Genomic DNA, 16543 nt, shown 5'->3' with positions numbered 1-16543 from the left:
CTGGGTCAGACATCCTGCCTCCATCCATCTCTCCATCCACCCATCCATCTTTCCATCCTTCCAGCAACATCAGCCAGCTGCCCCAACACACACACACAGTAGACCTTAATTCAGTCAGTGAGGTCCTTGCCCCCTTCCCAAAGCAATGCCCAGATCTGAACACATGCACCAGGCAAAAAAGGGCAGCAGAGGGGGGATGGGTGACTCTGGAAGCCATATGCCTCTTTCTCACATTTGACTCTGTGTATTTATGTGTGTATGTGTGAGGAGGAGAGGGGTGTTTTGCAGTAAATAGCAGACCAGCTGACTTTGTTCACAAACAGAGGACAGAAATAAGAGGTTTTAATGGAACATTTCATCATCCGCCATGATCAATAATAGTCTAAAACATAATCAGTCTGAGGATATGTGGATCCCGAAGAATGCCAATGATTTCATTTTATATTAAAGACCTTTTTTTCTCATCAAACTTGGTATCGAACTATACATTCATTTTACTGATTATATTACAACTGTCTTTTTAAATCATATGCACAGACTGGGAAGATCTATTTGTCTTGACGTGTCTATTAAAGGTTTTTTATGAGAAGTTTGGCAATACATTCCCACTTTTTTTTTTTAACCATCTCTGTCGCTTTTATCTTTTATTAGAAATATCCTATTAAAATTCTGTCTCTCATTTAGAAAAAACAAACCTCTCCAAGCCGGCTGTTCTCTATCCATTTAATAACACAAGCAGAATTTTCCATTTTACAACACATCATTACAAACTGGATTTTTTTTACTGGATTATAGAAGGATTGATCTTTGGAAGAACATGGGTTGATATACTCACATAATTTTTTGCGTACTAAACCCATCAATGCTTGTGATAAATCATTATTGTGGCTTGTGGAGAGCTTAGATTTGATGAAAAGTTTTAAAAATGTGTGAACTTGTGATCATGCAAACAAAAGGTACGGTTAACTGTCATTTGATGCTGAAGTACAAATATATTTGTAAACAGGTAGTTGACAAAAAAAAAAAAAAAACCCACCATTTTTTAGATTGTAGAAGACTGCATTTTAAGTGCTAATGTTCGTTACCATTTCCTTTAAACTTTACACCATTTTTTTTAGCTGTTTTGCTGTTCACTTTCAATAGCCCTGATGTATTACAGTGAATTTTGTTTAGTATTTTGTCAAATATTTCTCTCAATATCGATAAAAAAAAAACAAAAAAAAAAACGAATGTGTTACACTGCACGAGGCTGCTGTCATCCAAAACGTCACACTAATATAAAAGGGATTTTCTTAAAACGTCATAACTGAACAATTAATTTAGTCATAATTTAGTTAATTTAGCTGAAACTTTTACAAACAATTGCACCAATTTAACACAGGCGTACAACCAATGCGTTACTGCCAAACACATGAGTCCAGCTCTAGCCTCAGGCGCTCCTTTCAATCTGGTCGAGAAAGAAGTCGCTGAGTGGAAGGAGAGAGAAAAGAGGGGGTTGGACGGAGGTGTGACTGTCGTGGATAAGTGCATAAAGTGAATGATTTGTGAGAGCGAGCGAGCGAGAGAGAGAGAGAGAGAGAGAGAGAGAGAGAGAGAGAGAGAGAGAGACTTTATAGGGAGCCAGTGGAATGTTATCTCTCAAATCATCAGAGGCACGAGGACAAGCACGCGTGGTTGTAAGGATGGCTGGAGCAATATTATCCTAATCCACGGGAAACAGAAAAGAGGAGAGCCGGAGACGACACTTTCTTATCTCATCGATCTTATCTGAGGACGCGTGTCCATTGTTATCCGCACACGGGTCAGAGGGCAACACATCTCAGAGCGTGCGTTACCGGTCCTGTTATTATAATATCCATTCTGTAACACTGTTCACGGAAATTTCATCATACAACAACAATCTACGATACCGGCTGTGTTATAAGTGGAATTAGTGGCGAGGAAAATATTAGGCTGAGAAATGCTGTTGCTCATGCCAGAATAAAAATTCAGAAAGCACAATGGACAGATGAACATGAAACACTAAAACAGATTTGATAAAGGGGATTTTGGGGAATAAACTGATTCTCGTCCTGTTCATCGTCAACAGAGGTGAGTTTCAAATCAATTTCATAAATGTTGGTAGATTAATACTTTTCAGTCATGTTCATGTTATGATTATTGTAAACACTTTACATTACAGTGTTCATGTTACATACATTAAATTGCACTAGGCTATATTAAATTATTAGCTATAGCAAAAGTCTATGATTATGGGCAGCTCGCCAAAATAATTATGTACATTGATATTGTATATTGTCATCATTTTATCATAACAACGTCTTAGTTTTCCTCTGTTTAAACTCGATCTTCATCAGTAATTAAAGTGCAATAAACTAATCTTGGAAGCTGTCACTTTGGCAACGCTTTGATTTTGATTTTTTTCTTTTTCTTTAAAAATTTAAGACAGCAATTAAAAAAACGTTTTCAGTTGTAATGTATAGAATTTTTATAGTGTTAGTTCTTTTGCAAAATTCAGTAGGTAATAACATGCAAAAAAAAAATTTTAACGTACAGTGCGCTCAGACAAATCATTATTCTAAAACATTCAACTTATAACGAAAATATAAATAAAAAAAAATCAATGGAAAAAAAGACTGGTTCCATGCATCTTTGTGTCATCTGGAGCTATAGGTTTTGCATTTGCATTTGCGACAGATGGTCAACTATGACTTGGGTTTTGTGACAATAATTGATTTCCATTAACTTTTGCGTAGAACCAGTGAATATTCCATCTACTGATGGAAATGTGTGCTGAATGAGCCAAACTGCAAAATGCACACAACAACCATTTACAAACATTTAGTAGCTACTGAACTGTTTCTAAAGTAACACAAACGAATAGCCTATCCATGAAGCTGCATACAAACACTGAATGTTATACCTTAAAATAGAGGTGAAATAGCCTACAAGCAATTAATTTATTTTAACATTATGTACAGATTACTATTTATATGTGGAAAAACATAAATCCTTTGTGTCTAATTCACCAGGGCAGTTAACAATCAGTGCACTTTTGAAGTTTTTATCAAACGGATCTGAAAATGATGCTGAGCCCCGATCAGACGGATCCTGACCTCACCTGGGCACAGTCGGACACGGAATGTCTGAACATCATGAAGGTGGAATGTGTGGCTCACGAGCCCTTAGAGGCCGAGGACGGCAAGACTCGCGCACTCGTGCCAGCCGCGCTCACTAGAGAGGAGAAGAGACGGAGGAGGCGCGCGACTGCGAAGTACCGCTCTGCGCATGCCACGCGCGAGCGCATCAGAGTGGAAGCGTTCAACGTAGCATTCGCTGAGCTTAGAAAGCTGCTACCAACACTTCCACCCGACAAGAAGCTGTCAAAGATAGAAATACTTCGTCTCGCTATCTGTTACATTTCTTATCTTAACCACGTTTTGGACGTTTAGACTAACTTTCAGCGCATTATACAGCATTCTGAACAAAATCCTACAGGTGTATAATGAATACTTTTATTGACATGACAGCTAGACTCACAAACATTAAGAAAAATGGGTAACACTTTAGAATTCAGTAACAGGCCTACAGTATGGAATGATATCGAACTGTCTGTCCTTAAAATAGGCTACCCAAAAAAGCCTAACAAAAAAGATAGAAGGAAGTCATAATGTATTCTGTTAGACAGTGTTTTCAAACGTTTCAGTAGGCTAATCACAAACATAATTAGCCCTGAAGAAGGTTATTATAAAGAGTTACCCAAAAATGTTTTACGTGTTGCAATAAGTGAAAATTGTTGTATTTGACACCATAACAAGAGTTTAGGATAACCATTCAAAGCTATCCTGTTCAACGTTCAATATCATAAGCACATTTGTGCCAGTAATTTGTTGTGGAGAGATTTGACTTGGGCTGGATCTTTATACATCACATTGGCCTAAACGAAACAACATAACATTTATCTTTCACAATCTTAATATAAATCAAGCGGATTTTATAGGCTACCAACCATCTGGGGGGAAAAAAAATGTATAGGCTACATCTATGTGCTGGAACAAATCGTAACCTTGTTGTTAATTTATTTGTTAATTTATTTTCTTCTACATGTATTTTTGTTTATTTTATTTATGAAGTAAATTAAGTTATGTGAGTGTCCTTAAAATAGCATATCTAAAGTGTTTACGTATGCGTGTAAATATTTAATGTTTTATTATTATTCATAGACTGATGTCGCAAAGTTTGGGTTTACTGTTGCTTTTCATTTGCACTTTTCATTGGCAGTTTTCTTAGGAGTAGGAGGGCCTTCGCTGTGTGTGCACTACGGTTATTATAATGGTGTTGCTGTTGATGTCCTGTCCTATGATAACGAGAAGCACTTCCCATCGGATAGGATCTATTGCTGTATTGTTTATTTTGTTTACAAAGTGCTCATAGATAGCGCCTTGGGTACCAGATGACTTGTGATTGATTAAAAATAGCCTACCATTAGACTAAATTAAATGTAGGCCTACATAATAATCAGTGTCACATAAATAATTTGGATTAATACATAAAGAGTTGCTTAATTGCCTCCCAAGTCTGTAAGCTACCCATAGACGCTTTCTTTGCTGCGACCAAAAATGATCTCAAAGTAGTTTATTTTTTCTTTTAGAAACTATTTATAGAGATTATTTGTTTACGTGATTCTTGTGAACCTTTTGGAAATTTTATAGTGAACAAATTATCTCACATCTGCCTCATATCCAAAGATTACCCTGTTAATTCGGGGTTTTGTCCGTCATTTTGTAGTGGAATAGCCAGTACACTGGTTTGTATCGCAGTTTTTCATAACTATTTTAGAATAAATAGTAAAAAAAATATTAATTCAACGCCGATTCGTCTGTTGTTTTTGTATAAAACAATATGAAATTAAAGATATTGTACCAATAAGATGCTCTCTATGTTCTTTACAGCCTACTTTTACGCTTGCCATTTCAGACGACAACTGCAATGAAATAATGAACTATGGGTTGACATTATAAAATTCACTGTCGTTATTTTACTATTTAAAAAAACATGGAAAAAAAGACCTTTTTATGCTGTCACACATGCACAGTCCGCTCTGCTCACGGCCCAAAGGCGACTTTCTCCCCAGAGAGGAGACAGGTGCTTGTCCAGACGGGCCAAGGCAACCAAATTACGACCCGTCTGCTGCGTCCCGTGGGAAAATGCAAGAGAGCATGTGTGCGCGCGCGCGTGCGTCCAAGTCTTGATTTTATTTCACATTAAAGATCATAACTTTACTCAGCTGATGATGCTGCAACTTATACCGTCGATTTGTGCTACTCAATCATAAAACAAGCTTAGGAAAATTTGGTTAAAAGATAAATATCTTAAATTTGAAAATTAAACATTTAACATGTAGCTATGCCTAATATATCCCAAGAAGTGCAGCATAAAGTTCCTCGCTTAGGCAAACAGGCTGATCAGTTTGTGTGTTCCATGCTGGAAGGGAACAGGCCTTAGAGGATTAGCTATGTAATGAATGACCCTCAGCCCCGCTGTAATACCATATGTCTGCGAGTATGTCACAGAGAAGGGTCGAATACATTAGCCTTAAACTCAGGTAGCCAGATTAGACGCTGACCCTTCATGCAATGAGCCAATCTGTCGTGTCTAAATGTGTCTTACATAATATTCATTAACAAAACAGCGTAGTATCTATCTATCTATCTATCTATCTATCTATCTATCTATCTATCTATCTATCTATCTATCTATCTATCGGTCAATCCGTCCAATTGGTTAGGCTAAATTGGCCAGATGGAAACGGACGAATGAGAGACAGAGGATTTTAAGAGTGTTTATAAAGAAAAGACTAGAAAAAACTGCTTAGAGGGTAAAACGAGAGTCAGTCTGTTCTCATTAGCTCGCGCATAGAAAGTGTCACACTCAGAACAATGCGACCCGGCTGCGCGCGCCTTCCCGGACCATCTGTGCACGCGTCAGACATACAAAGATCAGATTTTCGCATTTTCATCACACAATGACACACTGACATAGTCGGCGCATGCATTTGTTGATGCATGCATCGAAGAGTACAGATTTACAACCTTTCTTCAGATATTTGCACAACACCCACATATGGCTACAGGATTTTGTAAGAACTTGAAGGGAAAAATTACATTTTCTCACACAATAAAGTTGCTGTTGCGCTAGCCGAACAGTAATTAAAAAAGGTAGCTATTTGGTAAATGTATGAACGAACACTATTGAAAAAATGTCTAATTGCATATATTTTACAGTTATTTTGTGAAATAAAAAATGGTTATATGTTTTTATCAGCATCTACGGAGTAGCACGCAGCTTGACTTATTATTTCTTTCAAAAAAATAAAAAAATAAAAATAAATAAATAGAATAAAATAATGCACTAAAACCACCCAAACACTTAAAATCTATGCAAATATTGGCACCCATCAAAACACTTTGAATGTCACTCATAACGGAATGGAAGTATCTTTCTTTTACAGAAACTTGAACTAATGACGACAATAATAATACAACAAATAATAATAATAATAATAATAATAAAATAACACATTAGTGTTGGGTGCACTGCAGTACATCTACACAGTAATCAATCACGAATTTTCTAATATGTAGGCTAAGTTCTCCTAACTCTCTCTATATTCATAAGTTTCCAAATAATTTTTTGGCCAGTATAAACAATATGCAGATAAAAATATCCTTCCATTTAATCTTGGTCTTGGGGCACTGCACATTTCGTATGTCTCTTCTCTTTCATTTAACACAGCTGATTCAGATCACTGGCACATTAGCAGAGAGCTCCACTCAGCTGAACGATTCAGATAACAGAAAAATTGTGAAGTGATGCGGGTTTATGCGAAGCATAAACTTTATGCGAGGTGTTCATTAGCGCCATTTAGTGGACAAACCAGTTGTCAGTTCATATATGATAGGACTGTACAATAATAAAACGTCATATACTGCATTACTATGCTGCCTACTGCTGCTGCTGCTCTACTAGTAGTAATATAAGTCACCCGGAAATATTTAATAAATATAACAGTGTGTGTGTGTGTGTGTGTGTGTGTGTGTGTGTGTGTGTGTGTGTGTGTGTGTGTGTGACTTTATTCACAGATATGATCTATTTACCTCTCAGACGACAACTACAGTGTTTTTGTTTCAAATAGCTGTTTAGAGAATTGCTTTAGTCCAACCCAGGTGAAAAAAGTACACTTCTATAATGAACTTAAAGTGCTCTATTTTCGCGCACTAATTTTGTACTTAATATACTAAAAAATCTTCTTTAGTACTTCTTAAGATAATATTAAGAACATCTAAGTGTACTCAACTGTGCTATTTTGGGACACCATGAAATATGAACTAAAATGTGCTTTTAATATACTATCTCTGTATTTAAAAATATATATTTAGTTACCACTTGTAGTACACTATGGGTTCAAATGTACTATAAGTAGTAACTAAATATATTTTTTAAATACAGAGATAGTAGCCTATATTAAAAGCACATTTTAGTTCATATTTCATGGTGTCTCAAAATAGTACGGGTACACTTAGATGTTCTTAAGATTATCTTAAGTACTAAAGAAGAATTTTTAGTATATTAAGCACAAAATTAGTGCGCGAAAATAGAGCACTTTAAGTACATTATAGAAGTGTACTTTTTTCACCTGGGAATACTGTAATAAAAGTCTATGCCGCCCCCTATTGGTCAGCGAGGAGCAGTAAAAGTGTTTTGTTTTTTTTTTTAATTTGTAAAGAGTACACTGTCTCTTTAGTGTAAAATACAAAGTTATGATTTAATAAAATCGACATCTTGAGATATAAAGACATATTTGAGATTTTAAACTATTTCTAGGTCATTTATTAAATAAGTAAATCTGTGACATTGTGAATTTTCTACTTGTTACTAAAATTGTTATGCTGATAATAGGCCTATTTTTTGTAATGGAAATTTTATGAAATTATTTAATGAATTCATTTTCTAAGACTCTAATTTTCACACTCAGCTATATGAGTCAAAAGCAAAGACACATGTGGATGCTGCCAGAAAGAGAGAATTATTTGTCTAAATATCACTCTAAACAATCTCTCGGTATCAAAAGTCAGCTTGCTTATAGTAGTCATTTAGCAGATACCTTCATCAAAGTGACTATTACATAACTTAGGCTAACTTTCTTCTCAATGGGCTACACAGATAACAAATGTCTTTACATAATAGGCCTATATGACAATGTACAGTACCAAAGTATGCTAATATGTGCATTTGTAGGCATATTCTTAAGTATATTGAATGTAGGCTATATTTTTATAATCTCCAGAATATTCTTTGAAAGTCATTTGTTCAACAATAATCATCAGTCCAAACAACCTTATTTTTGTGTCCATTGTGAATGAACAATGGAAAAAAGCTTTAAGTGGCAGGGAAAGTGGATGGAATATGTGGGGGATGGAGCTATATTTAATGGTAGAAAGCTCTCTCTGCATCTCTCTCGCTTCATCGGTTTTATGGGCTGGATGCAGTCAGGAAATCAGTAAAGACTGCAGACAGAGAGATGTAAAGAAAACAGAGAAAGAGAGACAGAGAGAGGTTTGTATCAAGATATAAGATTAATATGTCATGTGTGACCTGTTTAACATACATAACCAATCGAGTGCTGTCGCTGTACGTACAGTATAACACCTTAGGATCAAGGTAATCAAACCGAGGGAACAATTGCTGAGTATGCCACTGCTTTTATAGGCTACAACAGTTCGATAAACAAGCAGTTAATATTGAGTAACTTACATTTTAGATACAATTGCCATTTACTTTGTCAGTTTTTTCCCCTCAGGCGAACGCTTGAATCAATGGTTTAATGACACACTCTTAAAGACATTCACTTGTCGCCAACTACTGGTGGAACGATGTACATTGCAGGACAAGTCACTGAAAAATCCCACTGTATACTGACAGCAAACACCGACAAATAAAGGGATAATACCATTATTAAAGCTACAATATGTAATTTTTTTGCCGCTAGAGGTCGCTCATTCAAAACAAAGGCGTAGCTTGATGACGCCTTGATTTCACAGAATCATGGGATGTGTTGTCTTCACGTCTACAGCCGGTGGAAAAGAATCGGGATGGGACTCGGGCAGAAATCATGTTCATGGATGAGATATAGTATAAAGTAGAGCAGGACCAAGTGCTGTGAGAGCAGAAATGGGGCCACTGGAGCGATTGATAATGAGAGTCGAGCGTGACACACGTCTCGAGAGCAGTAGAACTTTTATTATGCCACAGTCACCACTTCTGCGTTCTTCTGGTCCTTTGCATGTGGGATAAAGCAGCGCTGTTTTATCATATTAGATATATTTGTGTGTTGAAAATGCTAAGGTTGAAAAGTGCTATTCTGCATTCGCTCGGCAGCTGCTATGAGACACTTATTGCACACTGCAGTAAGCTAGATCAGTATAAGGCATGGTAAAACATGGTACTAGCTGTAAATCAAGAAAACAAGATTTAAACAATAAGACTTACTTTTAGCAATATAACATGATTAGTTTTCTGTCGATGAATGTATCCATCCAAACAGTTGCTCACCTGTCTAATAAAACACATAATATATTAAAGTGTCTTTGGTGTTTCCATGATTTCTACAAAACAAAACCAGAAACCAAGGGTAATGATGTCATTAATAAGCGACGCACGAACACGTCCCGAGTCCTGGTTAAAATTGCTTATTTCTCTGGATTTAAACATTCTTGGAAGTATTTGGTATAATGTAAATACACAAGTCAACAAAATATATAACATTGTTCTAGTGGTTTTTGGATATTTTAATCCAAAAAATTCCCATATTGTGCCTTTATGTAATATGATAACATATATATATATATATATATATATATATATATACAAACCAATGTACGTCTAATTAGAGGCGATAACTCCCCCTAGCGCTGCCAACTGTAATGAGTCTCAGTCCCTCCACCTCCTCTGCCAAAGTGCATCGTCTGTGCTCCGCCTGTAAAGGATACTATCATTACTGCCGTCAGATTGGTCGCAATGCATGACAGTGGGTAAATCTGGGTACAGTGTATTGATCGTCGGATCATTTTATCGAGGATGTTGGCGTGGCCACTAGGTAAGTTTCTACTATAGCCTTCCTATTGTCTATTCTTTTGTGCTCACTGCATTGATCTAAATACAAGTGATCACCTTTTGGCGTTAGAAGACACTGGGATTCATGTTCAAGTTCTCACGCCCAGCTGCGGTCTCTAAAATGACAGATTTAAGTCATTGCTCATACGGAGTATTGATTATAGTCATATACAAGGTTACAATGAAAATCATTATTGATGCTTCCTGACGAGACGAATTAACCCGTTATATTCACTATGAAAATTCATACTGATAACATTACACTCTAGATGCTAATAGCACTTTAGATGCATTTTCTGTAACATTTCCTCCAATAAATAAAACACATTTTCTTATTTTGCAGTGGGCTGACTTCTTAATATGATCATTAATCTCGTGTCTCGTGGCACCGAGTCGCCTCCAAAAATGCTGCTGGGTGGATCACGCTAGCACCACGTATAGTGCTTGTTTATTTATTTGTTGATGTGTTTATTGGATGTATTAGAGGCAGTGGTTCCCCTTTTTAAAGCACATGGTTGGCATTCCGTTGACTTGGGTGGTGTATCCATGACTAGAGATGTCCGATTCGCAATAGAATCGTTCTTTTGAGCCGAGTCATTTTAGCCTTTCTGTGGAGCCAAGCAGCAGAGCAAAGGAATGGATTGACAAAACATTTCATAAAAGGGGAACTAAGTTTTACAGCTGGGGAAGGTAATATAATGATAATAATATTTAAACCATGGAATGACCACGGAATTGTAAAAGAAAAATCATATTGAGTATGAGCCAAATTTTGTTCATTTTATAAATCATTTTATAAATTTACCTCCAGTTTCACAGACAGGGCTTAAACCTAGCCCCAGACTAAAATGCATGTTTGAGCTGTTTTAACTGAAAGCAACGTGCACTGACACATATTAAAATATGCCTTTGCCATTGTTTTGTCTCAAGATGCACACCAGTAATGTTTTTCTAAGGCACATTTAAAAAAGCTATGTCCTAATTGAACTAAGGCTTAATCCTGGCTTAATCTAAACCCTGTCTGTGAAACTAGGACTTACATTTTAAATAATGTGTTTTGTATAGGCTAAACGTTATTTTATTGTTTTATTCTTCCTATTATTATTATTATTATTACATTTTCTTATTAATGTATTATACCTTTTTTGCATAAGTTAACATTAAAATGCTACTGCGCCTGAAACACTACGAACTATGAAACACGAATTGGTGAATCAGCTTTCAACCTGTCCATTGAGACGTACCGTTCGAACGAACCGATTCTTTCAAATGAACCGGTCTTTCCAACGCTATCATTTACGCCCATGAGCTACATGCGATTTATGACCTCTTGCGGTTCCCGTTTCTTTCCTTCATCACAGAATGCGCTTTGGCTGAGAGGGTTGCATTCGCATTACTGCAAAATGAAACGATTATATGTTCAGTGTCAAAGCGGATCATTTTTGTTTTGAATGCGTGGTGCGCATGGAAACAACGAACGGCTTGCACGAGGAATGACATATCATTGTGCCTTTTTTTTTTTTTTTTTTTTTTTTTTTTACATTGCGTTGGATTTGGTGTCGTCAGAGGGTAAATTGATGCTTATGTTTAACTTTAATCCTGAATAACTAATTTCCTTTCTTTTGTTTATAGGGTATAAATCATATAATCATGACAAAAAAGGGGGTGGGGTTGATTATTTTTTTAAAGGGTACACGGGGGTCTGCAGGATTAATCCATATCCTTTTTTTTTTTTTTTTTTTTTTTTTTTTTTTACATATAGTCTAAAAACACTTATGCATGTGCTTATTTTGATTGCTGGCTGAGTTTAGCATCTTGAGTTCACTTTCTTCTCTGACTTTGTTCTCTAATCCTAAGTGTGTGTCCAAAATTAAGATAAATGAATGCTGAATTAATTTTATTGGGCATACACATACAGTTTTCTTCAGATAAATGTTTCCTTACTTACTGCAGGTTATTATTGTAAAATGTGATCCGTAACATGCTCCTTATCTTGATTTGCACAACAAGTGACATTGTGTCTATTGCATTGAGTATAGAATCGCACTGCTAACATCTGACATAAATTCCCATCTCTGGACTTCCTTGTGCTTCTTGGTCTCTTAAGGAAGCTACTGCCTGATAATGTAGGACAGATAATGATGTTGGACTCTCAGAATCATCTGAAAGATGGCTTGCTTTTCAGGGGAGACTGAATTGTGAAACCTAAAAAAAAAGTATTTAAACTTGAGTTAGTGTTTTGTTAGTAACATTTTAGTATACAGGTATTTTAACAGAGCATGTTGTTTTGTCTGATAAACAGTGGAAGTATGCATTCTCCTCTTGAAGCAGTAGAAATAAACAATGAGGCAGTCTTTCTTGTAAAGCAGACATTTTTATGTCTTTTACACATCAGAAAACAACACACATTTGCAAACTTTGGCTTTTAATCTGTCAGTGCAACTCTTGCATTTTATATCTGGCAGCACATGAATTATGCATTGGCCTATCTGAAAGTTTTACGCTCAATGCACTAAAATAACACTAAACTTTATCTCAAGAACACCGCAAAGAAACAGGTCTCCCACATTGTTGTTGTTTGAGTACCTATCTTTCTATTGCTACACTGCACACACATTTGCCACACGCATATGTCTTTAAAATGGGATCATTTCTTATGTTTAATACTTCAGTGTTTTTAACCAAATATCATAGTTTAAAAAGTATTCCAAGGAAGAACATAAGGCATGGAGCCTGAAAACATTGGGCTTGATAAGACATTCAGAAACTCACTCACACACATTCAGTTTTAATTTCATAGTATCTTGTACTGTCCACCACATCATATGTTGACCTGGCAACACTTCTAGCAAAGGCTTCTTCAAACAGCACCCAGGGAAGGGAGTGTTAACAACACTTATGTCAGGGAAGCCTTGCTGTAAAATGCATCAACAGAGCTCATGTGTTGGCCTTAGCTGCGATCACTATGCTAACAGTGAGATTAAGAGTGATGGGAAAGACGATTGGCTACCCAGCCAATGTCAGTGGCCTTTCAAGCATGGACAGCAGTTATACACTCTTAAAAATAAAAGTTTCAAAAAGTTTTTTTTTTTTTTTTTTGCAGTGATGCTATAGAAGAACAATTTGGAGTTCCCCAAATAACTTTTCAGTAATCAGTTCTTAAAAGAACTGTTTTCTTCTTAGTGTGAAGAACGATTTAATAATCTAAAGAACATTTTTACCCTAAAAAAACTTTTGTGCAATGGAAAAGTTCCACTGATGGTTAAGGTTCGACATGAAACCTTCAATGCTAATTATTTTTTTAAGAGTGTATGAACAGTATTACACTGTCTATCACTCTGGACAATACTCAAAGTAGGTATACAGAATAATGCTGGTTTATAAGGCAAGATTAACATTATAACCACCATCCAAATAATTCAAATACTACAGAAGTGTGGTGTAGCTGAGGCTGCAAGCGTGAGGTTTGCATGTTTCACAAGTGCATGAATGGAATGCTTTAGGAACATATGAATGAAAGCCCATCTAGTAAATGAGGACTACACTATGAAGTTGTCTTATATAAATAGCAGCTTCTGTGATGTTTTTGACTACTATTCCTGTTTTTGTGTGTGTGTGTGTGTGTGTGTGTGTGTTGTGGTGGATTCCCCACAACTACTTCTTAGACAGACTGCATTCACAGTTGGAGAAAGAGAACTGTTCTGTGTAGGACTGGATTTTGCCAGCTAAATATAGAGCTACCGATGTTTCTGACACAATTATTTAATTTCTATCTGGCCTCAACACCCAGATTAAAGTGAGCAAGGCTCTATAATGCAGTTTTTCTATTTCATAGCCTTGCTCGTGCTCTTTCTCTGTCCATTTCACAATAATATAAACACAGACATGTTATTTACATTTTCTGTGATGTTAACTACTTAGGAAAACCTCCAGTAGTCTTGGAGAAGAGCCAGTGTGTAGTGAAGACACGACGAGGGGGGAAAGTTAATCATTGTGTAATGTTTATGGGTTTATTTTGAGGTATTTGCATTTTAACTAACAGATATTAAAATAAGTGGCATGAAATTATTAGGAAAAGGGACAAATGATATCAGTATATCACATGCCAGAATCAAACCTGTGCCACCCATATGAGCACCATAGCTTCAAGCATTTTGAAATGGACACTACTAAATTTAAAGGGTTAGTTCACCCAAAAATGAAAATTCTGTTATTAATTACTCACCCTCATGTCGTTTCACACCCGTAAGACCTTCATTCGTCTTCAGAACACAAATTAAGATATTTTTGATGAAATCCAATGGCTCAGTGAGGCCTCCATTGCCAGCAAGACAATTAACACTTTTAAAAGCTACTAAAGATGTATTTAAAATAGTTCATGTGCCTACAGTGGTTCAACCTTAATGTTATGAAGTGACGAGAATAATTTTTGTGCACCAGAAAAACAAAATAACGATTTTATTCAACAATATCAAGTGATGGGCGATTTCAGAACACTGCTTCATGAAGCTTCGAAGCTAAACGAATCTTTTGTTTCGAATCAGTGGTTCATTTCATTTGAGTGACAGGTTGTCCCGCCCGAAAAACATGTCAGAGAAGAAAAGAGATGTCATTGCGAGAGGGAGGGGAAGTTATTTTGATTAAAGATTAAGAGGTAACATGAATTTAAAAAATAATGATGTGCACAGATAAATAATTTATAATAAACACTGCAATATTCCATAAAAAATAAGAATTGTCAATTTTGATTTCAAGGTGAATTTAACATTATCTTAGCAATAGCATTAGCCGTTATTTGCGGATATGTATATATTATCTCTGTATACATACATATGTACATACACACACACATACTTCAGTCTGCAATAATATATGTCAGTTTATGTGTTAGCTTTTATGTGTCAGTCACGCTTGCTTGATCTGAAGACTACAGTGAATTTTTTCCCCCACTTCTGTTCCTTTCACTCTCACTGTCCCTCCCCCCTCCACTCTCGTTCTTTCTGCTCTCTGATTCTGTCTTTCTGCCTGTCTTGTTACTTGTATTCTAGTTTAGTAGGTGAAGAAATGTTATTGTTCTGCGTTTGATCATCCATGACTGCCTCTAGGGCAAGGCAAATGTGAAAGTCTTGCGTGTGCATGTGTGTTTCTACATGCGTGTATATGATATGCATTACTCAGCGCTTTGAACATATGTTAAAGGCTACGTTGGCTGAGTGGGCCTCTCTGTCAAATGATGTGTCTTAGCTCTGTAGGTGTAATGACTGTGAAAATCTGAGTTTTGATGGCTAAATGTAAAAGCCTCCAGGGACTCTCCTGCTCCAGTTAGCACTACATTCTGACTATATGCTCTAATATTAACTGTCCATCAGCTCACATTAAAATATGCCACTGTTTCTGCAGCGTACAACTTTCTTTCTTCTGCAGAACACAAAAGGATTATTTTTTTAATAATGCACTGGTTGCTCATTTCCAAGAATATTACAATAAATATTGGAGATTTCAAAGAGCACAAAAATATTACAAATGTGAGTTACACTAAGTCTTGTGAGGCCATACGATAGCAATGTCTGACAGACAGGCTGAAATTTAAGGTCACTGGTCATTGAAGGAAAATTGTACATTTATTGCAGCATTCACTTCAAACACTCAGTCGGTTTGTAAAATGACTAGATAGAGCAGATAAAGTAGATATTCAAAGCAATGAAATTCATGTAATGAAGATACTGTGCCCATTTGTGAGACCATAAGCTGAGGCTCAGATATAGACCAATACTTTACGATTTGAGACCTGAGCCCAGACAGAAGATATTTTGAAGCATGTTTTATTTTATATTTCGAAGCTGTATTTGCCCATACAATGAAAGCCAGTGGGGCGCAAAACAACATCAAACCCCTTTGGCTTTCATTGTACGGACAAAAATAGACATTTTTAATATACTGTACCTTGTTTTGTGTTCCACAGTGGAAAAAAATGTATTGGAATGACATGAGGATGAGTAAATGATGACACAATTTTTGTTTGAGGTAAACTATCCCTTTATAACTAAAAAAAAGCACAAAGATATATTTTCACAAATCAATGTACAGTCTTACAATATACAGAAAGATCACTTCCTATGGACACATTTTTTTCATTTTTTCTGTTCTTATCTATGTGTGAATTTCTGATAAATACTAATTTGGGATGTATGGTAAACAATAATGTATGATACACACATTGAATTATCTAATGTTGCATCTCAAAAAAAAAAAAATAAAATAAAAAGCACAGAGGAAAAAAAAAAGAAAGGCCAATGATTTGTTTGGAAAAGAAGCTGAACATGCCTGCTGTTTGGTTCTCCTGTTTATTATCTATCTGAACTCTGAAAAC

General features: G+C 36.1%; 2 protein-coding genes across 9 annotated transcripts in view; both read left to right on the top strand.

Annotated features, from left to right (window-relative positions):
• The first annotated feature begins 1551 nt into the window (after positions 1 to 1551).
• On the top strand, positions 1552 to 4996 carry nhlh2 (nescient helix loop helix 2). Its single transcript, XM_051905809.1, has 2 exons — positions 1552 to 2091; positions 3033 to 4996. The coding sequence occupies exon 2, from the start codon at positions 3084 to 3086 to the stop codon at positions 3450 to 3452; it is 369 nt and encodes a 122-aa protein (XP_051761769.1). The 5' UTR covers positions 1552 to 2091; positions 3033 to 3083; the 3' UTR covers positions 3453 to 4996.
• Positions 4997 to 9998: 5002 nt separating this feature from the next.
• vangl1 (VANGL planar cell polarity protein 1) overlaps positions 9999 to 16543 on the top strand; it is a 32095-nt gene continuing 25550 nt past the window's right edge. For 4 of the 8 annotated variants that reach the window (XM_051906509.1, XM_051906508.1, XM_051906513.1 and 1 more), the window contains exon 1: positions 10005 to 10156. The gene's annotated coding sequence lies outside the window, so the exon portion shown is untranslated. Of the gene's footprint in view, positions 10157 to 10516; positions 10609 to 11555; positions 11743 to 16543 lie in introns of those variants that run through there. The other 4 variants (XM_051906507.1, XM_051906515.1, XM_051906514.1 and 1 more) reach the window with 3 other exon arrangements.

The sequence above is a fragment of the Ctenopharyngodon idella genome, chromosome 9, assembly GCF_019924925.1.
Source record: "Ctenopharyngodon idella isolate HZGC_01 chromosome 9, HZGC01, whole genome shotgun sequence".
Classification (NCBI taxonomy): Eukaryota; Metazoa; Chordata; class Actinopteri; order Cypriniformes; family Xenocyprididae; genus Ctenopharyngodon; species Ctenopharyngodon idella.
This window is presented reverse-complemented; position numbering and strand designations above follow the sequence as displayed.

Excerpts from the sequence above, each read along its gene's own strand:
- nhlh2 (XM_051905809.1), top strand. The coding sequence starts at position 3,084 with ATGATGCTGAGCCCCGATCAGACGGATCCTGACCTCACCTGGGCACAG.